The 22,770-nt window shown below is 55.1% G+C and overlaps 1 protein-coding gene across 1 annotated transcript; it reads left to right on the top strand.

Annotated features, from left to right (window-relative positions):
* Nucleotides 1–1,473: 1,473 nt before the first annotated feature.
* Nucleotides 1,474–19,587, top strand: Elavl3 (ELAV like RNA binding protein 3). The gene is given in 8 exon segments (XM_042693645.1): nt 1,474–1,746; nt 11,546–11,572; nt 11,574–11,763; nt 11,948–12,051; nt 15,956–16,109; nt 16,222–16,447; nt 17,992–18,030; nt 19,202–19,587. Coding segments are annotated over 8 exon segments (1,365 nt in total). The 3' UTR covers nt 19,554–19,587.
* The last annotated feature ends 3,183 nt before the right edge of the window (nt 19,588–22,770 follow it).

Genomic DNA, 22,770 nt, shown 5'->3' with positions numbered 1-22,770 from the left:
ACGCCTGTCATCCCAGCTACACAGGAGGCTGAGATCTGAGGATCACCGTTCAAAGCCAGCCCGGGCAGGAAAGTCCATGAGACTCTTCTGTCCAATAAAACCGGAAGTGGCGCTGTGGCTCAAGTGGTAGAGCGCTCGCCTTGAACTGAAGAGCTGAGCGACAGCGCCCAGAAGAGCTGAGCGACAGCGTCCAGGCCCAGAGTTCAAGCTTCACGACCGACCCAAAAGCAAGCAAGCAAGTGTGCCAAGACAAGAAGCAGGGTACCCTGGTGCAGGAGGGCCAGAATTTGGCCACTGGAGCTTCCAGAATGTACTGGGGGTCGGGGGAGGGGGGAGGTTGGTCGTTGAGACTTGAACTCAGGGCCTGGACTCTGTCCTTGAGCTCCCCCCCACACCCCGCCTTCTACCACTTGAGCCACAGCTCCACTTCAGGCTTTTTAGCTCATGGGAGAATCTCACGCTCCTTCCCTCCCACTTTCCTGCGCAGGCTGTCTTCGAACCTCGATCATCACATCTCAGCCCCCTGAGGAGCGGGGATTGACAGGCCTCCCCATCCAGGCTGCGCTCTTTTTGGGGTGTGTGCGTTGGGGGGGAGGTCTGATGTCTGAGGCCGGGCCCGAGCGCGCCGGCTTCCACCTGCCGCGCCGTCGGGAGCCACGAGGAGGCGGCGCTCGGCAGCAGCAGCCAATCAGCGACGCCGGCGCCGGCAGCTGCCGCTATAAAGGGCTGGGGGCGGCGGCTGCGCGGCCCAGAGCTCGGAGCGCGCAGCGCAGGCCGGAGGGAGGGAGGGAGGGCGGGCGAGGGGAGAGGACTGAACACCGGGGTCCCCCACAGGCCTGACCGAGGGGCGGCGGCAAAACACCCGGGCGCCGCGATCTCTGTCGGGAAGCGCACCCACCCACCCCGGGCCCCGCGGGGCCGCGCAGGGGGGGCGCCCTCGATCCCGCGTCCGGCTCCCCCTTTCCATCCTCGGCCGCTCGCAGGCCACCCCCGGGGGCCCCGGTCACCGGAGCGTGCATCCTCGGGCTCGGGTCCATCCATCCTTGGCCCTCGAGGGAGCCGCCGCTTTCATCGCCGCCTCTGCAGCGGCCGCACCCGGAGCCGCCCGGGCGGGACCCCGGCGTGCGCATCGGGCGCCCCCCTTGGAGTGCACGACCCCCCCGGAGCCGCCCTCAACACGGACCGCGCCCGCCGGGCACACAAGAATGGTCACTGTAGGTATTCCCTTGTCGCCGAGGGGAGGGGTTGGACCCAGGCTCCACGGAGATGGCGGGGAAGGGGGGGGTAGGACCAGGCCGTGGTAGGCCCGGGTGTGTGTGGTGGAGGGGGGGGTAGGACCGCGCCTCGGGCCTGCGAGTGGGGCAGGGCGGCGCCCCGAGTGTTGCGGGAGGGGGGCGCTTAGAGACTGGCCTGAGAGGCCTTGGAGAGCCAGGTTGTCATTTCGGGGGCATCCTGGGGCGCCCCGGAGGCGGGATGCCCCCCCCCTTCCCCGTCTCCAGAAGGCCTGGTGGGGGAGGGGCCGCGGCGGCGGAGGATGCTTCCTCCATCCGGGCCCAGACCCCCGCGGGCCGCCGGGGCGGACGCAGGACCCCCCCCTCCTCCCCGATGGCTGACGCGGGGCCAGGCCGCGGCGGCACGGCATCCCCAAGAGCCTGGGGGGAGGCGGGTGGCGTCGGATCGGGCGCTCCAGGCCTCGACCGCGCCCGGGAGGCGGGCGTCTCGTCCTCCAGCCCCGTCGACCTTGCGGCAAGCGGGGAGGGGCGAGGAGGGGGCGCGCCCCGAGGGCCCCGCGGGCCCGCCGCCGCCGCCGCTGCCGCGTCCCTTTGTTTCTCGGTGCTTCTTCGCGGGCCGTAGCCTCGCGCGGGCGCCTCGGGCTGCGGGGAGGGGGGGAGGGGAGGGAAGGGCCCGCGGGGCGGGTGCGGGAGGGGGGTGAAGAGCGCTTCCCGGCTCCTGGGCCCCCGCCTCCTGGGAGATGGAAGGGTGTGTGTGGGGGGGGGGGAATAAGGGACTGAAGCAGCTGCTTGGGCCGAATCTAAGCGCCCCACCCTGCCAGGACTCTGGGCCGCGGGGTGACCTTGAGCGCGCCCGCCCGCCCGCACCGCTCGCCCCGCGCCTCGGTGGTTTCAGCAGCTACGAAGCTGGTCAGCTCCTGAGCGCGCGGCCCCGCCCGGGCGGCCCCGCCCAGTCTGGCCACGCCCCCACACACCCATCTAGGCCACGCCCCCAGGGCCCCAGGGGACCCGGCCTCACCCGAGTCCTCGCGTTTCCACTGGGCGGCCCGGGAGGGCGGGGCCCGGGGCGGGGCCCGGCGGGCTCGCGCCCCGCCCCCGGCCCCACCCCCGCCCCTGCCGCGCGACTCCGCTCCCCGCGCCGCCGTGCGTCCTTTGTCTGGTCCCGGGCGCCCGGGCCTCCCTTCCCCGCTCCTGCCGTCGCTCGGTCGCGGCCTGCGCGTCTCTGTACCCTGGGGCTCTTCCCGGGCCGCTTTTCCGTGCCAGTGGCGGGCACGGCGGGTGGGGATGGTGGTGGAAGGGACTGCAGGGACTCTCCGGGCCTGGGCTTCTCCTCCTCGGCGTTGGGACCCGCCCACCTGACTCTGAGGAAGGAGACCCTCCCCCGGCCCCGGGCCTAGCCCACCTGCTCGGTGCACCCGAGGCGGGTTGCTTCCCTTCCCGGGACCCCGCTGGATAGGGGAGCCTTCACCCGGGTCTGGGAACCCCAGAGTGCGGTGCCCTGGAGACCCTCGGCCTCCCCACCCCCTCCGCCGACCTCCCCCTCCCCCCCACACACTGGGAAACCGGGATCGCTGATGCTCCAGGGAGAGGGTGTGGTCAGAGGTCACCCGAGGGCCTGGGCCTGGGCCTGGGCGGTGGGGAGGAGGTACCAAGCAGAGATAGCATGGGGGACCGGCGGGGCGGGAGGCCGGGGATGGAGTGGAGGGGGCGGTCCGGCAGCACCATGTGGTGGAGCTCCTCAATGCTCCATTGTCGTTGGCATCCAGGCATCTGTCACCGTGACCCGGCGGGGGGGTGGGGGCAGAGCTGGGCGCCAGAGGCAAGGAGGGTCCAGGGAGCAAAGTGGCTGTTAGGTGTGTTTCTGGCACAATCTATCTGTCAGGTGGGGGAGGGAGGGGGGAGAGGGGACCAGAAGGGCTTGGGATGAGAGAGAAGCAGAGAGAAAGGAAAAGAAGGGAGGACCTGGGGCCCTAGCGAGGAGGCAGGAAGCGTGAGAGTGGGTCCCCCAGCTCCCCTGGCTTCCCGTCCCTCCTTGCCAGTGCTTAGAGGTCCCATCGGGCCCGAGTGAGTGCAGGCTGGGCCTGAGCAGGTGTGGATGCCACTAATCTGATCTCCATTAGGGGCTAAGCCGGCTCAGCCCTGGAGGATGCAAAGGCGACAATGATACAGCCCTACTTAAGCGCTGGCTCAGACCGGAAGTGGTAGGGAGATCTGGAGGTTGGTTCTACTGGGTCCGGCCCTCTCCTCCCTAACTGCACCCAAGTTGGGGGGAGGGGAGCCAGTAACTCTATATGCCAACTGCATTATCTGTGAGTGTGTGTGTGTGTGTGTGTGTGTGCCCGCCCGTGCCCTTGTGCACGCACGTGCTAGCAGGCAGAACTAGGGCTTTAACCCAGAGCCTCGCATTGTCCCTTAGCTTTTTCAAGGCTGGTGCTCCACCACTTGAGCCACAGCTCCACTTCTAGCTTTTTGCTAGCTCCTGGGAGAAAAGAGTGTCACTGACTACCGTGCCCCCCCCCCCTCCCCTGGCTGGCTTTGAATTGCGGTCCTCCAGATCTCAGCCTCTCCTGAGTACCTAGAGCGTACAGGGATGAGCACCAGGATTTTTTTGCTATTGTTTTCGCAGCACTGGGGCTTGAGCTCAGTGCCTGCACCTTGCTTGGTGGGTGATCTAATCTTTGAGAAGGACATATCCTCATTTCTTTTTTATTTTTTTCAGTTTTGATTAATTTTCTAATAGAGTCTTAAAAGCCTGGTCTCAAATGATGATCCTCCTCCCCATTCTTCCTGTATAAGCTGGGATCCCAGGTGTGAGTCACTGCCTGGCTTGTTGATTGCGGTGGAGCCTCACTGCCTGTCCTTCCCTTGAACTGTGTTCCTCCAGCTTTCTGCCTCCCAAGTAGCTGGGAATAACAAGTTTGTACTGTTGTCCTTGTTCTCAAAACTCTTTTTTTTTTTTTGCAAGTCCTGAGGCTTGAACTCAGGGCCTGGACACTGTCCCTGAGCTTCTTTCGCTCAAGGCCAGCACTCTACCACTTGAGCCATAGCTCCACTTGTGGCCTTTTCTGTGTATGTGGTGCTGAGGAATCGAACCCGGGGGGTTCATACATGCTAAGCAAGCATTCTACCACTAAACCATATTCCCAGCCTCATAACTCTACCTTGCTGAGTCTGAGTGGGAGTTCAGAATCCATCTCCACTCATGGATCAGCTGTGTGCAGTCCCATTGTTGAAAGGCCAGAGACACAGAGATGACGTGGCGTGACATGACCTGCCGGTTCAGGAGTGGAGATGGTGGCAAACATGTCGTTTTAAAGGTTGGCATTCTATTACTCGAGTGCTAGTGTGGTTATAAAGCTCCACTTCTGGCTTTTTTTGGGTTCACTGGAGATCAACATCTCATAGATAGACTTCCCTGCCTGCACTGACTTGGAACTATGATCTTCAGATCTCAGGCTCCTGAGTAGCTAGGATGACAGGCGTGAGCCCCCGTGCCTGGCTTGGAGTAAACGTGTATTGCCCTGAATGAGCAGAGAACGTGTAAAAGCAATAACCAGGGACTGGAAATGTAATTCAGAGGTCGATCTCCTGTTGGCATGTGTTGAGCTTTATCCCCAGCACCACACATACAAAATGATACCTAGGGTGTGGTATACAGTAGGTACTCAGTTTTGCTTTCTTGTGTGTGTGAGGTGGGGTAATTGTGGTACTGAAGATGTGACCTTGGGGCTGGGAAGGTGGCTCAGTGGTAGAGCGCTTGCCTTGCATGCATGAGGCCCTGGGTTCGATTCCTCAGCACCACATAAGCAAAAAGAAAAAAGCCAGAAGTGGTGCTGTGTCTCAAGTGGTAGAGCGCTAGCCTTGAGCTGAAGAGCTGAGGGACAGCGGCCAGGCCCAGAGTTCAGGCCCCACGACTGGACCCCCCCCCCAAAAAAAAAAAAAAAAAAGATGTGACCTTGTGCAAACCTTCATAAGTCCTTCAGAATTGAGACTCAATTCTAAACTTTTCCATGTGTTCAATGTGGGAAAAAAGCCTTGTGAATGTTCAACGTTGGGGAGAATTACCTGGAAGTTTTCCACATAAAAATGTTTTTAAAATGTCTGTCCAAGCAGACTCTCAGCACATGTTTCTGCTATTGGTGTGATATGAATGTTGGGTGGTGAGATGTGGTTCTGTAGAGCATGTATTGCTGCACCTGTGGTAGACATTACTAATCAACTCTGGAGCCTCAGAGTACCCCTCCTGAGTGATTCCCCAAGACAGGATGGAGGTACAAAGCTGACCTTTCGTGTCTTTCTGCCTACCCCACTTTGCATGGTCCTGGGGCTGGAACCCAGGACCTTTCAGATGCGGCCAAGCTACCACTGAGTCACATCCTAGCCTAGTTATCCCTTTGATTAGAGCTAGGCACGGTTGGCACATGCCAGTATTCCTTGTTATCAGGAAGCTGAATGAAGGAGGAGGATTGCTTGGGCCCAGGAGTCAGCGAGCTAACCCCATGCTAGGACCATAGTGAAGCCAAACAGCTCTAAATTCAAACAGATTGAGGTTTGGCATTTTCTCCTTTCAAGATCTGTCTGTATCATGAAGAAGAATGATACCTTGAAGTGTTTCTCCCACAGTGCCTGGCACTGGATCCTGCTCAAATGGGGCACACTGGTGGCTAATAAAGGATGAGGCGATGGTGACGGGTGGGACAAACCCGCCTCTCCTTCCCACGCTTGTGCCCATGGCAGACATTACTAATAGATCCCAGAATGTTTCCCAGCTGTCGGCACATGTAGCTTTAGATCTTTTTGCAGGCTACTGTGCCCAAATTTTGGAATTCGCCATCAACCAGAGAAGGTGCCCAGAAGCATTAAAATGGCATATCTGAGAATATAACGCTGGCAAATGTTAGAGCCGGTGCCAGCGTTGGTTGGCAGTAGGTGTTGGAAATAGAGACTCTGGATCAGGAAAACTCATACACAAATCTGTCATTTCTGTGAGCCATTTATATGCTGCACGGCCTGGGTCTGGGGCAGTGTTTAAAACCAGCTGTGTTCTCAGCTTCCTCGTGTACTGGGCATAGAGGTGGGGTGGGGAAGGAACATCTTTTCAGTATGGTTATGAATGAGAAAAGAAAAAAGTGATCTCATATAGAATGTCTTCACGGTGCCAGGTGCACAGTAGTGCCCAATATTTGGGCAATAATGGTATGGCTTTTTGAGTAAGATAAGGCTAGGATAAGGGCTGGGAATGTAGCTTAGTGGTAGAGTGTTTGTCTAGATTCCTCAGTATCATATAAACAGAAAAAGCCAGAAGAATCACTGTAGCTCAAGTGGCAGAGTGTTAGCCTTGAGTGAAAGAAGCTCAGGGACAGTGCCCAGGCCCTGAGTTCAAGTCCCAGGACTGGCAAAAAAAAAAAAGGAAAAAGAAAAGCTAGGCATCGGTGGCTCACGCCTGTCATCCTAGCTACTCACGACCAAAAAGAAAAAAAAAAAAAAGTAAAGTAAAAAAGAAAAGAGGAAAGGAAAAGAAAAGAAAGAAAAGGCTAGGATGAGGCTCACCTGCTAGGTGTTGGCATTTCTGCGTCCCTGACAGACATTGCTAATTGAGCACAGAAACCTTTCCCACAGATAGGAAATGTGGCTTCTGAATCTAGCCAATTACTTTCAGTTTTCTTTTTCTTTTTTCTTTTCTTTTCTTCTTCTTTTTTTTTTTTTTTTGTCAGTCATGAGGCTTGAACTCTGGGTCTGGGCGTGCTACTGCTTGAGCCACAGCCCCACTTCCGGTTTTCTAGTGGTTTATTGGAGATAAGAGTCTCACAGACTTTTCTGCCTGGGCTGGCTTTGAACCATGAGCCTCAGATCTCAGCCTCCTGAGTAGGTAGGATGACAGGCGTGAGCCCCAGTGCCCAACTCTTTATATCTTGTTCCCCCCTCCCCCCCCCCACTTTTTTTTTTCTTCGTCTTCTTTCCACTAGGGTTTTCAGAAGGCGAACCTATTTGCCAGCGACATCATAGAAGATAAAGAGATGTTGTTGTTTACCTTCTCAAGTCCATGACAGACATTACCAATCAATCTCTCTACAGGACCCTTCAGATATTCATTACCGAGCATTTTTACTTTGCTGTAACGTAAAACAAAGCCTCAAGGACCTAAGGAGAAGCCGAGCATTTTATATATATATAATATTTATAATCTATATCTATCTATATGTCTAATCCTAGCTACCCAGATGATAGAGCTTGGGAGAATCAGGGTTTGAGGCCAGGTCAAGTACAAGATGCCTGAGCCCCCACTCCCACCCCATCTTAAACAATAACGAGGCATGGGAGGATACACCTGCATTCTAGCCATTAACAAGAAGCATAAATCGGATTGTGGTTCAGGCTGGCTTAGAAAAGTGAGAGCCTATTTCAAGGGGGGCTCGAGACGTGGCTCAAGTGGTAGAGTGCCTTTTAGCAAATGAAAAGTCCTGAGTTCAAATCCCAGTCCTAACAACCGAAGAATATAAAGAACCTATTTGTTGAGTTGTCAAAGCCAATGCCAACTTAGTTATCTGTCACATGTCATAATTGGAGAATTGGCAGCACAGTCTTCTAGTTTAGAAAGGCATACCTTTTTTTTTTTTTGGGTCTGGTCGTGGGGCCTGAACTCTGGGCCTGGGCGCTGTCCCTCAGCTCTTCAGCTCAAGGCGAGCGCTCTACCACTTGAGCCACAGCGCCACTTCCGGCTTTTTTCTTTTTGTTTATGTGGTGCTGAGGAATCGAACCCAGGACCTCATGCATGCAAGGCAAGTGCTCTACCACTGAGCCACCTTCCCAGCCCAGCATACCTTTTTTTAAAGAAAGAATTTACTTTATTGTTATTATAGAAGGGATATACAGAGGGGTTACATTTTCATGTCATGTAATAAGTAGAAAGGTGTACCTTTTTATTTTTTTTTCTCCATTGTGGGACTTAAACTCTGGGCCTGGACACTGTCCCTCAGCCCTGCAGCTCAAGGCGAGCGCTCTACCCCTTGAGCCACAGCACCACTTCTGGTTTTCTGGTGGTTCATTGGAGATAAGTCTCATGGATTTTCTTGCCAGGGCTGGCTTTGAACTGTGATCCTCAGATCTCAGCCTCCTGAGTAGCTAGGATGACAGGCGAGAGCCACCATTGCCCAGCAGAAAGGCATACCTCTGAGGTCTAGTGCCACCCCCAAAGTGCTGTGTGACCTCCCAAGTTTCTTAACATCTCTGAGCCTCAGATTCCTCATCAGTCTAACTGTGTATTCTTTGTGGAATTCAATAGCAAGAAGCATAAAAAAAAAATACTGCACAGGTTGTACAAGAGAGGCTCACACCTGTAATCCTAGCTACTCAGGAGGCTGAGTTGGAAGCCAGCCCAGGCAGATAAATCCAAGAGACTCGTATCTCCAATTAACCAGAAAAAAAAAAAAAAGCCAGAACTAGTAACTTGGCTCAAGTGATAGAGTACCACCCTTAAACGAAAAAGCTAAGCAATAATGCTTAGGCCCTAAGTTCAAGTCCTAGGACCAGCATACTCACACACACACACACACACACACACACACACACACACACACACACGCATGCACACATGCACACACACACAAACAAAAAACACTTTCCAAGTTTTGTTGGCTCACACCTGTCATCCTAGCTACTCCTGAGGCTGAGATCTGAGGATCACGGTTCAAACCCTGTCCAGGCAAGTCTGTGAGATGCTTTCTTTCCAATTAACCACCAAAATATCAAAAGTAGAGCAATGGCTCAAAGTGGTACAATGCTAGCAAAAAAAAAAAGGCTCATGGACAGTGCCTAGGTCCTGAGTTCAAACCCCAGGACTGACAAAAAATACAAAAAAAATACAAAAGCATGGGGCGTGGTTCAGTGGTAGAGCACTTGGCTAGCACGTGCGAAGCCCTGATTTTCATCCCCTGCAGCGCACGCATGCAAGCACACGCGCACACACACACACATTAAAAATAAACCTTAAAATCAAGCAACCTATATAAACAAACTGTCATGTGTTGGCTTTATCCTACAAAGTCTTGGTTTTAATTTTGAAAAATATCAGTGAACATACCTTATGGCATTTATATATTAACCCTAAATCCATGTCCATAGGTATAAAAAACACGATGCTCTTTCTTCCTTTTTCTCCTTTTAAAATCTATGTAAAGTCAGGCAAACAGCACAGGCATACAAGCCCTGCTACTTAGGAGCCTGAAGACTGGAGAATTGGAAGTTCAAGGTAGCCCGGACAACGTAGCAAAATCAGTCTCAAGGGAAAAAACAATCTTGTTAGGGCACTAAACCGAGACTCCCCACCTTTTTTTATCTGTTGGTTGTGGGGCCTGAACTCTGGATCTGGGTGCTGTGAGCGCTCTACTACTTGAGCCATAGCGCCACTTCTGACTTTTTCTGGTTATGTGGTGCTGAGGAATTGAACCCAGGGCCTCATGCATGCAAGATAAGCACTCTACCACTGAGTTACTCTCCTAGCCCTTTTCCCCATTTTTTTTTTTTTGTCACTCCTGGGGCTTGAACTCAGGGCCTGGGCACTGTGCCTGAGCTCCCTCATTCAAGGCTAGTGCTCTATCACTTGGAGCCAGAGATTCACTTCCGGTTTTCTGGTGGTTCATTGGAGAGAAATAGTCTCACAGACTTTCCTGCCTGGGCTGGCGTGAGCCACCTGCACCCGTGAGCCACCTGCACCCCGCTTGTAAGAAGCCAAACATGAAGGAGCCCTGGCTTCCATCTGTAGCATCCTTTCCTCCAAAAACAACCCACTCTTGAGAGAACTAACCAAGGTCCCAGGAGAAGAGCATTAATCTCTTCCAAGGGTAATGCCCCAAATGACCTAATTACCTCCTGCTAAGCCCCATCTCTTCAAGGATCCACCCCCTCACCTCCAGCCACACTGGGACCAAGACTGTAGCACGCCAACTTTGTGTTGTACTTATTTATTTGCCTCCCTTGGACTCTCCACCCGGCCAGGGCCTCCGCCCACACATGGTATTCTGTTTGTTTTCGTTTCTGTGCTGATTACTGGGACTTGAACTGCAGGGCCTGAGTGCTGTCCCTTAGCTTTTTGTGTTTAAAGATGGTACCTGAGCCACATCTCCACTTCCCACTTAAGTGTGTGTGTGTGTGTGTGTGTGTGTGTGTGTGCGCGCACGCATGCACACATGCACGTGCCAGTCCTGAGGCTTGAAGTCTGAACCTGGATGTTGTCTCTGATCTTCTTTTGCTCAAGGCGAGCGCTCTACCACTTGAGCCACAGCTCCACTTCTGGTGTTCTGGTGGTTCGTTGGAGACAGAGTACCACAGACTTTCCTGCCCAGGCTGGTTTTGAAATGTGATCCTCAGATCTCAGCCTCCTGAGGAACTAGGATTTCAGGTGTGAGCCACTGGCACCTGGTCCACACACTATTTATAGGTAATATACTGTTCACCTTGAAGTGACATGAGAAGAATGCTGGCCCTCAGCTCCTCAGCTCAAGGCCAGCACTCTACCACTTGAGCCTCAATGCCACTTCCGGTTTTGAGTGGTTTATTGGAGCTAAGAGTCTCATGTACTTTTCCTGCCCGGCCGTTCATCCTTTTCTTGCTTTGTTGATTTTTGACTTCCTGATGAATGAAAGAGATTATTAAGAACAGTTTTTAGGCCAGGTACCAGTGGCTTATCTATAATCCCAGTTACTCATGAGGCTGAGATCTGAGATTCGCAGTTCAAATCCAGCCCAGGCTGAAAAGTCTATGAGACTCTTGTCAGTCATGGGGCTTGAACTCTGGACCTGGGCGCTGTTCCTCAGCTCTTCAGCTCAAGGCGAGCGCTCTACTGCTTAAGCCACAGCACCACTTCTGGAGATAAAGAGTCTCATGGACTTTCCTGCCTCACTGGCCTTGAATGGCAATCCTCAGATCTCAGCCTCCTGAGTAGCTAGGATGACAGGCGTGAGCCACCGGTGCTGGGCTATGAGATTCTTATCTACAATGAAATGGCAAAAAGCGGAAAGTGGAGTCATGGCTCATGCGGTAGAGTACCAGCTAGCCTTGAGCAAAAGAGAAAAAGAAAAAAAATGAGCATGGTCCTGAGTTCAAGCCCTGGGTCTGGCAAAAAAAAAAAAAAAAAATAGAATCTCACAGACTTTCCTGCCTGGGCTGGCTTGGAACCTTGATTCTCAAGTCTCGGCCTCCTGAGGAGCTGGGATTACAGGCGTTAGCCACGCGCTCTCACTGTCTCCGAAGCTGTCTGTGCCGTGCCCGGTGTTTGGACTGGGCGGTGAGCGGGTGGCACCTGTTGTTTCCAGCAGATACTGGGGGCCATGGAGTCTCAGGTGGGGGGGGGGGCCGGCCGGCCCAGCCCTGCCCAACGGGCCACTCCTCGGTACCAATGGAGCCACTGATGACAGCAAGACCAACCTCATCGTCAACTACCTGCCGCAGAACATGACCCAGGACGAATTCAAGAGTCTCTTTGGCAGCATCGGGGACATCGAGTCTTGCAAATTGGTGCGGGACAAGATTACAGGTGTGCCTGGCCTCGGGGGGGGGGGGGGGGGGTGCAGGGAGGAGGTTTGGGGGACTTCACAGGAGGTAGGGGGTGAACAGGAGCCACGGGGACTGCTGGCACTTGGTGCTGGGGGACGGTGGGGCTTGGTGGGGTTCACCAGGGTTTGACAGTGGGGTCATTTCCCCCCCTGTCCACACCACAGGGCAGAGCCTGGGCTATGGCTTTGTGAATTATTCTGACCCCAACGACGCAGACAAAGCCATCAGCACCCTGAACGGCCTCAAACTGCAGACAAAGACCATCAAGGTGAGTGTCCCCAGATGCCCCGGCCCCCTCCTGCATCTGGCTTTGGCTTTCCCTCATCTCGGTCTCCTCACCCGTCAGTGTGGGGGGAGAGCGGGGCTGGGAGGAGAAGATCATCGAAGCCTTTTGTTTTCTGGAGACTCAGAAAAAATGAGTCAGGCCCCAGAGGTGGGATATGGTGTCTTGAGGAGGGGGAGGGCGTGGAGTGGGAATGGGGGGGGGGGGGTGTCCCATGAGCTATCCCTCTTTGCTTTTGTGCTGGAAATGGGGGGGTGGGTGAGGGACCCATCTGCCATCTGGAGCCTAATTAGGGCCTCAGGAGGGCGGGATTAGGGGTGGCCCCTCCCCCACCCCTGCCCCTCCCCACAGCTGCAGCTGGGGACCCTGGGAGCCCGGATTCCCTGGGGAGGGGAGGGATCACCATGGAAACACCCCCTCTCTAGGTTTGGAGGTGTAGGGGGGAGGTGGCGTTGTGCTCCGCCCCACAAATCTGCTCATGGACCCTGGGGGGAAAAGGCCAGGCAGGGAAACGTCCCATCTGTCCCCGTTGGGCATGGGGAGGGGCGCAGAGGTGTAGAAATCTCTTCCCTTCCAATGCTGATCCGGAGGCGCCCCCCTCCCCCCCCTCATTCCCCACCCACGGGTAGCCGTGGCCTCCAGTGGCTGCTGTCCTGGGCTGGGGGGGTTCTGGTGAGTTCAGATTTAGGGTGTGTCTCCCCCCATGTGTGAGCTCTGAAGTATTTGTGACACCATCTCTGCCAGCTCAGGCTGTGACCTGAGGGGACCCCTCCCCGTGGGCGTGTCTGGATGTGACAGGGTGTTGGGGTGTCTGTCAGGGTGATGCTGCGTGGGGGTGTCTACCTGTGCCCGATTTGGGGTGGGGCCCATGTGAGGTCAGTGTGTGTGGTAGGTTTGGCTTCTTTTTTTTTTTTGCCCGTGCTGGGCTTGAACGCTGGGCCTGGGCGCTGTCCCTCAGCAATTCAGCTTGAGGCGAGCTCTCTACCGCTTGAGCCACAGCGCCACTTCCGGTTTTTTCTCTTATGGGGTGCTGAGGAATCGAACCCAGGGCCTCAGGCATGCAAGGCAAGCGCTCTACCACTGAGCCACCTTCCCAGCCCCAGTACTGGGGTTCCTCCCTGCCTTATGGTCAGCTCTGGCAGGCGGCAGTGTGGCGTGCTTGCGGGCTTGTTCCATCAGCGCCGGGGCAGCACTGCGGTGCCTTGCGGTGCTGGGGCATGGGGCAGGCCCAATGGGCTGACCCTATTACCCACAAGCCCTTGGATATATGAAGGCCTGTCGTACTGTGAAAAGAATCTAGATTCTGTCCTCAGGAAACCCCCAGCAAGGAGGCTGCTAAAGTCCCCCTGACAGCCAACTCTGTGGGCTAGAGGTGTGGCCTGCCTACAAGGCCCTGAGTTCAAATCCCAGTGCCACCATGATGCAGGGGAGACAGAGATCTACTGGAACTCAGGGATCTAACTGATCTTTCCTTATCCCCAGATGTGACCCACCCAGTCACATGGGGGAGAAAAGAAAAAAAAAAAACCAAACACAGAGCTGTGATTTATTTACCAATTTATGTGTATTATTATGTGTATTTATTTATCAATTTTTGGCTGTTGTGAGACTGGGACTCAGACTTGGTACATGACACTTTTGCTCACTGGCTGGTGCTCTACCAACTGAGCCACACCTCCAACCCCCTATTTATTTATTTCTTACAGGAACTAGGGCTTTTGGACTCAGGGCCGGGGTGCTTTCCCTTAGGTTTTCACAGCTCCACGTCCAGCTTTTTGGTAGTTACAGTGGAGATAAAGAGCATCACAGGCTTTCCAGCCCCAGGCTGGCTCTGAACTGTGATCCTCAGATCTCAGCCTCCTGAGTGGCTTGGATTATTGCATGAAGCCACTGGCACCTGGCTTTTTGTGTGTGTGCTGGTCCTGGGGCTTGAACTCAGGTCAGGGCCTGGGCGCTGTCCCTCAGCTCTTCAGCTTAAGGCTAGTGCTTTACCACTTGAGCCACAGCCCCACTTCTGGGTTTTTGCTGTTTCTTTTTTTTTTTTGGGTCCAGTTGTGGGGCCTGAACTCTGGGCACGGGCACTGTCCCTCAGCTTTTCAGCTCAAGGAGACCACTCTACCACTTGAGCCACAGCACCACTTCTGTCTTTTTTTCTTTTTGCTTATGTGGTGCTGGGGAATCGAACCCAGGACCTCATGCATGCAAGGCAAGGGCTCTACCACTGAGCCATCTTCCCAGCCCTTTGCTGTTTCTCACAGGGAGCCAGACACTGGTAACTCATGCTGGGCACCTATATTCCTAGCCCCTAAAGAGGCTGAGATCTGGGCTGGGAAGGTGGCTCCGTGGTAGAGCGCTTGCCTTGCATGCATGAGGTCCTGGGTTTGATTCCTCAGCACCACATAAGCAGTAAAAGCCAGAAGTGGTGCTGTGGCTCAAGTGGTAGAGCGTTAGCCTTAAGCTGAAGAGCTGAGGGACAGCGCCCAGGCCCTGGGTTCAAGCCCCAGGACCAGGAAAAAAAATAAGGCTCAGGGGCTTACCTTTTTGGGCTGGCTGGGATTACAGGCGTGAGGTGCTGGCACCTGGCAGGTATTGCTAAGGCAGGAGTTCTGCTCAGCACTCACCACCCTGAAACAAAAGCCAGCCCCCTCCCCCTCGAGCCCCCTCCCCAGCCAGCCAGAGGCCAATTGAGAAGGAATAGAAAACAGATGTGGGCAGCAACCATGATTCCCCCCACATGCCAGTAACAGGGCACCCCGTTAGCACTCGGGGGCGGGCCTCGGAGCCCGTGTCCTGACACTGATAACTGCATCGTGGGATGGGCCTCAGAACACTGGCTGCTCAGTAAATGGACTTTTCTTCCCTCCCCCTCCCCACTTCACAATACCCACCAGTGTTTCTTGTGCAATAACTGTCCACGGCCACCATTTTTTAAGGCAGCCACCGAGTAATTGTCTGTGGCCATTGGGCCCTCAGGAATGATAGGAACCCAATGATTGGACCAGAATACGTGTCATTCACGTATTCAGGACGAGTCATAGAGTTTGGAATGGAGGGCAGAGCGGAGGTGGAGGCGCACAGGGAGGACTTTTCAGCTGAGATCTGGAGAACTGAGAAGATGAAGGAAAGTTCAAGCAGAGAGAAGAGCACGTTCAAAGGCCCTGAGGCCGCCTGTGCCTGACAGATTTGGGGAGAACAGAGGAGGCTGGATCAGAGCCATGGGAGGGGGGCCAGGTGTGTGCGTCACACACACACACACACACACACACACACACACACACGGAGCAAGACTAGATGCAAGCATCAAGATGCATGCAGAGCATCGAGCTGAGCTAGCAAGCCAAGTGAGAGTGTGGAAGATCCTGAGTTTAAATCTGCATATTCACAAGAAACCGAGAGGGAGAGAAAGTGTTGAGCTGGGCACTGATGGTTCACCCCTAGAATCCTACTTTCTCAAGTGGCTGAGATTTGAGGATCGTGGTTCGAAGCCAGCCCAGGCAGGAAAGTCTGCGAGACTTTTTTTTTCTCCAATTCTCCAATTAACCACTAAACAGCCAGAGGGGAACAGTGGTTCAAGTGGTAGAGCACCAGCCTAGAGAGAAAAAGCTAAGGGACAGCACCCAGGCCCTGAGTTCAAGCCCCAATTACCAGCACCCAAAAAAAAAAAAAAAAAAAGTAGAAGACAAAAAGCATGGAGAGCAAGCTGGGCATTCCTAGGTCTCCCAAGCCAGCCCCCTAAATCTAGAGACTGTTACCCCAGAGTTATGACTCCTTTGCCCCCCATCAGATAACCCCTTTTCTGCACGACCACAGCCGTATCTCCTTGCTCACGTCCCATTCAGTCTCTTCCACGACTCAGGGGCGTTCACCTGCTGCGCCCCCCCCCCCCCAGGTATCCTATGCCAGGCCAAGTTCCGCCTCCATCCGAGACGCTAACCTGTACGTCAGCGGGCTTCCAAAGACCATGACCCAGAAAGAAATGGAACAGCTCTTCTCCCAATACGGGCGCATCATTACTTCTCGTATCCTGATGGACCAGGTCACAGGTAAGTGTTGGGGTTTGGGGAGCGGGGGAGGAAGGCCTGGCATGGTGGCCAAGGGGGGGGAGACAGTCATAGCAGAGGGGGATCGGCTGCTCACCACACCCACCCCTACCAGGTGTGTCTCGGGGCGTGGGATTCATCCGCTTTGACAAGAGGATCGAGGCCGAAGAAGCGATCAAAGGACTGAACGGGCAGAAGCCGCTGGGCGCTGTGGAGCCCATCACGGTCAAGTTTGCCAACAACCCGAGTCAGAAGACGGGCCAGGCCCTGCTCACTCACCTCTACCAATCCTCAGCCCGGCGCTACGCAGGCCCTCTGCACCATCAGACGCAGCGCTTCCGGTGAGCCAGCTCTCTGCCATGCATGGCTGACACCCCAGGTCCCCGGGCCAGGTGCCCCAGGCCTGCAGAATCAAAGCTAAGCCCTCCTATGCAGAAAGCACCCACTAGCCGGGCACCGGTGGCTCACGCCTGTCATCCTAGCTACTCAGGAGGCTGAGAATGTGAGGATCACGGTTCAAAGCCAGCCTGGGCAGGAAAAGCTGTGAAACTCTTATCTCCAATAAACCACCAGAAAACCAGAAGTGGCGCTGTGGCTTAAGTGGTAGAGTGCTTGCCTTGAGTTGAAGAGCTGAGGGACAGCGCCCAGACCCAGAGTTCAGGCCCCATGACTGACAACAACAACAAAAAGAAAGAAAGGAAGAAAGAGGGCTGGGAAGGTGGCTCAGTGGTAGAGCGCTTGCTTTGCATGCTTGTGGGTTTGATTCCTCAGCACCACATAAGCAAAAAAGAAAAAAATGGAAGTGGCGCCGTGGCTCAAGTAGTAGAGGGCTAGCCTTGAGCTGAAGAGCTGAGGGACAGCGCCCAGGCCCAGAGTTCAGGCCCCACGACCGGACTTAAAAAGAAAAGAAAAGAAAAAAGACAGAAAGAAAGAGAGAGAAAGAAAGAAAGCACCCACTGTGTGCTGGGACACATCTGAGAAGCTGGGTACAGTGGCTCATGTCTATAATCCCAGCTCCTTGGGAGGCACAGATGGAGAGGACCGTGGGTTCCAGGCTCGGAGGGGTCCCGAGACTCCCATCTCAGCAGATAAGTCAGGTGTAGAGGTTACCTCTAATACCACCTACTTGGGAGGTAGAGGTAGGAGGATTATCAAGCCAGGCCAGCTGGGGCAGACACTATCTCAGCTGGTAGAGACCCTACCTGAACAACTAAAGCAAAAAGGGCTAGGGGTACAGCTTAAGTGGTATGGCGCCTGTTTGTGACCCTGAGTTCAAACCCTAGAACCACAAGAAGGAAAGAAAAGGAGAGAAGAGAGGGAGGGAGCCAGGTGCCAGTGGCCAGCTACTTAGGAGGCTGAGATCTGAGGATCGAGGTTCAAAGCCAGCCCGGGTAGGAAAAGTCCATGAGACTTATTTCTGATTAACTAGCAAAAGGCCAGAAGCGAGCTGTGGCTCCAGCGGTAGAGCACCAGCCTGGAGTGAAAATAAAGAAAGCCTAAGAGACAGCACCCAGGCCCTAAACTCAGGCCCCACTTCTGGCATGGAAAGAAAACAGACAACAGGAATCAGATGGAGGTCCAACGAAAGCACGGTCTCCGAGCGCTCCCTTCAGGAGGCCTCGCCCCTCTCTGCCTCGGTTTCCCCTTCGGTGACCGCCCCACACATGCCCAGGCCCCTCACCGAGTCGCAGGAGACACGGCTCATTTATTCCGCGCAGCAGTCCCACGAGAACAGAGCTGGCATTGTCCCCATTTTACGGAGGGGGTCCCTGGGGCCCAGAGAGGGCCGGGGTGGGGGGGCAGCGGGGCGGGCCCGGGGCGGGGCCGTGCCAGGCCGTGTCCGGCGGGCGCCCAGCCCCCCTCACCACCGCTCCTCCCTCCGCAGGCTGGACAACTTGCTCAACATGGCCTACGGCGTCAAGAGGTAACAGTGCCCCCACCCTGCTGTCCCCTCCCCTCGACTGTCCCTCCCCCATCCCCCCCCCCCGCACCTCACCCCCCTGCCGCACCCCAGAACCAACCCGAGAGGTCATTAAGAGACTCCACGGGGCGGCGGCCTCTGAAGCCCGGGCAGGTGTCCGGGCAAGGCCTGGTGGGGCGTGGTCAACGGTGGCCCCTCCCACTCCCTTTTCCCAGCCAATGAGAGGCCACGCACCAGGGTCGGGGGCGTGGCTCCGCGGAGGAGCCCTGGCCTAACCTGCCCAGAGGTCCTGGAGTTCCATCTCCAGAACCTCCAAAAAAAGAAGCAAGGGAAAGGAAGAGGGGGTGAAAGGTGGGAGGCAGGGAGGAAAAGAGGGTGCCCTAACGGTTTTCCCATGAGGTCTGAGATCCACCGCTCGCCCTCGTTCATTCATTCACTCATTCATTCATTTATTATTTCATTTACTGGTGATCTTTGGATAAGTAGAATGACCCCAAGTTTTGGGGTGGGCCTGGTGGTTCCTCCTTTTCCCCTCCATGGTCTGTATCCCTGGTGTGGTGACAGGTTCCCCCGGGGATCCTGGGGGGGGACCCTGGCTTGGGGCCTCTCTCGTCCCTCTCCCTCCACACCCTCTCCCCCTCCCCCCCCCAGGTCAGGGTTCTTAATCCCGAGACCCACAGAGCCAGGGAGGTGGATGAGGAGAACCAGTTGGGTCTTTTCATCCTCGAGGGCGTTCATTCATTCACTCAACAAACTCCCTTAGCTAGTCCGCAGGCTGAGATCTGCGGATCACAGTTCCAGAGCCAGCCTGGGGCAGGAAAATCTGTGAGGCTCTTCTCTCCAAACTAACCAGCAAAAAGCTGCAAGTGGAGCTGTGGGCCAAGTGGTTGAGTGCCAGCTTTGGGTGAAAACACTAAGGGACAGTGCTGAGGCCCTGAGTTCAAGGTCCACTAGTGGTGCAGAGGGAGAGGGAGGAGGGAGGGAGGGAGGGAGGGAGGGGGGAGGGAGGGCTGACAGCCAGATGTGGGTTAGGGGTTGACACCATCCATAAGATGCAAGGTGACACAGAGCAGGCCCAGCAGGGAGCCCCCCCCACCCGATGGTGTCAGTGGGGAGGGGGGGGGTCAGAGGTATGCTGGGGGTCAGGGCAGAGCCCGCGTGACCCCCAAAGTAGTCCCCTGTCGCTCATCGCCAGGTTTTCCCCGATCGCCATCGACGGCATGAGCGGCCTGGCGGGCGTGGGGCTGTCGGGGGGTGCGGCAGGCGCCGGCTGGTGCATCTTCGTGTACAACCTGTCACCCGAGGCCGACGAGAGCGTGCTGTGGCAGCTGTTCGGGCCCTTCGGGGCGGTCACCAACGTCAAGGTCATCCGCGATTTCACCACTAACAAGTGTAAGGGCTTCGGCTTTGTCACCATGACCAACTACGACGAAGCGGCCATGGCCATCGCCAGTCTCAACGGCTACCGCCTGGGTGAGCGTGTCCTGCAGGTGTCCTTCAAGACCAGCAAACAGCACAAGGCCTGAGCCTGCCCGGCCGCCGCCCTCCCCTCCCTGGGCAGCAGAGAGAGAGAGAGAGAGAGAGAGAGAGAAAGAGAGAAAGAGAGAGAGAGAGAGAAAGAGAGAGGCCAGTCCAGGCAGACCCACATCTCTGTGGAAGCCACAGCCCACTAAAGCTGAGCCCTCCGGGGACCAAAGGGTCTGGAAGGAACTGGGGGGTTCCCTGGGGAGGGGAAGGAGTCGCCCCACCTTGTTCTCCCTCCCCCACCCATCTCAGGCTGGGCTGTTCACTCTCCTCTGACTCATGGGGTAGGGAGGGGAAGGTTTTCTCTTTTTGGCTAAAAAGAAAGCAGAAACTGAGCGCCCCCCCTTCCCTTAACCATTCTACATGGGATGGATTGGTGGGGGGGGTCAAGGGGTGCCTTCCCAGGTCCCCCCATTTTCCCAGGCTTCCCCAATACCTTAGATGGGCCTGGAGAGACGAGGGAGGGAACAGGTTTAAACATTTGACCACCACCACCCCCCAAACATAAAGCAAACCGTGAAGAGGGGTGTGGGCATCCCGCATACCCCCCCCTCCCCAAACCCCTGCCTGAGTAAAATGTGAGGAACAGGGCTGTGGGGGGTGGGGTGGGAAAGAGTTAGGGCTGGAAGCTGAAACAAAATGACAAAAAAAAGGGGGGGTGGGAGGGGAAGAAAAACTCTATTTTTGTAAAAAGGGGAAAAAAAAGACCTTGTGGAGAATTTTTACTGGGGATTCTTGAACTTGAACTTAAAAAAAAATGACAAAAAAAGACAAAAAAAATTAAGACTTAAAAAAAAAATAAAACTATTTTGGCAGGTCATGATGATCAACCAGGGCAGGTGGGCGTGCAGGGAGTTGGGGGGTGAAGGGGCTGAGACTCCCACGGGGCCAGACACACACACACACACACACACACACACACACACACACACATACCACATTGCAGGACACGCTTCAGGATCTCTTTGGCCAAGACCCAGGCCGCCATCATGGCTGGAGCTAATCCTAGACAAAAGCAAGAGATGGAAGTTTTGGGGGTGAGGGTGGTTAGATCCCAAAGTAGGAAGACCCCACGGACATGAGGATGGACAGCTGTGTCCATCAGCCCACGAGGATGCAAAAACTCACAGATAGATCCATCTGGACACACACACACACCACACACACACACACACACTAAACACCCAGGGACGTGCACACATTTTTCCCAACATCCCATGGGGCAAGATGGCCCCAACCCAGAGCCAACCCCTCCTGACCCAGTCACATCCTCAGCTGGCCCCCCCACCCCCTTCCTCAAGTGACCGCTCTTAGTCCCAACCTACCCTAGGCCCCAGGTTCTCTGCACAGATTTCTGGCTCTGGGTCTCCCTGCTGCCCACCTATAATATATACCTGGCAACCGTGCACCCAGACACATAATACCTCTTCTACTTTGGCATCATGGTGGGGCTGGAGGTAGCCCACCTCCTACCCCCACAACATTGAGGCCAAAGGACCCCCCCCTTCCTGTCCCTCCTGTTTGTGGGAGGCCCAGCCCTGAGCCTTTCTCCACTAAGGGCCAGGTCCCCTGCCGGTGCCCTCCCCCGCCCCAAGCAGACATCCAGCACCCCAACCCTGCCAGCCAGGCCCAGGGTGGAAGGGCTTGGGGCCTTACCCCACAACCCCTTCCTGTCCATCCAAATGCTCCCCCTCTCTCCCTCCTTTTGGTTGTTGGGGTTTTCCTGTTTCCAGATTGGGGGAGGGTGGCGGTAGTGGACACAGAGCCCTGGCCCTGGCTTCTGTCTGGATTTTGCATCCCTTTTCCTACCTTTTTTTTTTTTAATAAATAAATAAAAATCTAACAGAAGCCAAAGGCCATGAGTCCCTGGGAGCCGTCCTCGAGCCCCACCTCCCCTCTCCCCACGGCGGGCCCAGTTAGAACTGAGAATTACAAAGCCCCCCCCCCTCCCCGCTCCCCCAACTCTGGTTCTTCTTGCCTTTCTCCCGGTGTTCTCTTGTTTGGTGTCCAGCCATGGCCTCATTGAACGTGTGACTCTCTCTCCCCATTCCTCCCCGTGTTGTTCTTTAACGTCTATGGAGCTTCTGCTGCAAGGAACAAAAAAGAAAAAAAAAGAATAAAATTAAAAAAAAAAAAAGCGACAAAAAAAAAACACAGAGAAAACAACAACAAAAGAGAAACCACAAACAAGAGGAAAACAAAACAAAAAGCGAAGGATAAAACAAAAACCACCACCACACACACAGAAGAGATTTAAAAAAAAAGAAAAAAGGAAAAAACAAAAACAAAAAAAGGACATAAACTGGCACCAGTTAACTTTCTTGTACTTTTTTGCTGAATTTAGCTTCTTGTAGTTTTACTTATTGCTATGTTAACTATTTATCGCCCGTTCCCCTGCAAAGACATTTGTGTATATTTCCGTTCTTTCATCGGTTTACAAGTGTAAAAGGGACGACAAATGTTCTCTTTGTTTCTTTTCAGTTTTGCTGAGATGTGGTTATGCCTAATTTATTTATTAAAAAAAGGGAGTGGAATTATTAAAGTAATAATAATTATTAATAACAGTAATGGTAGCTGAGGGGCACCCAGGAGGCGTGGGCTTTGTGGGGCCTGCCCCAATCTTGGGGGGTTCTTAATGGAATTATTTTTGCTCTTGTCTTGAGAATTCTTTCAGTCTTATTTAGCTGGTGAAAACCCTAGCTTGTTGATGATACACAAACCTATTTATTCTTGTGGTTTTTAAGTCCTCCCTCTCCTTCCTCCTCCTCCTCCTCCCAGCAGGGCAGGGACCCCCCCCCACCCTTTCCAGCGGGTGTACCCCTCTTTTCCCTGCTGTTTCTGGGGCTTCCCCCCCCTCCACCCTCCGCATAAATGCTGGAGGCATCCGAGCAATAAGGGCTGGGTGTGTCCCCCCACCCTGGGCGGGGCCGGGGCTCTGCAGAGGGGGCACCCCCCCACACCCTCCCCTCCCCGTCCCCACCAAGGCCTAGGTCCCTGCCAGGCCTGACTGGGTGGGACTGTTTGTTTTTTTTCTTTTTTCTACAACACAAAAAGCTCAGCCCAGCCAGGTTCCCCACTTCCCGGGAGGCCAGCCCCCTGTTCCCAGGGGGGCCAGGCCGTGGGGAGGGGGCCTGGGGGGGCCAGGGGCTGGGCCAGCGGGTGGGGCTCCCCAGCCCCTCCAGCCCCCCCTTCCTCCTGCTATTTATTTGAACAGGTTTC

Source organism: Dipodomys spectabilis, unplaced genomic scaffold (assembly GCF_019054845.1).
Source record: "Dipodomys spectabilis isolate Male_0828 unplaced genomic scaffold, ASM1905484v1 ptg000173l, whole genome shotgun sequence".
Lineage (NCBI taxonomy): Eukaryota > Metazoa > Chordata > Mammalia > Rodentia > Heteromyidae > Dipodomys > Dipodomys spectabilis.
This window is presented reverse-complemented; position numbering and strand designations above follow the sequence as displayed.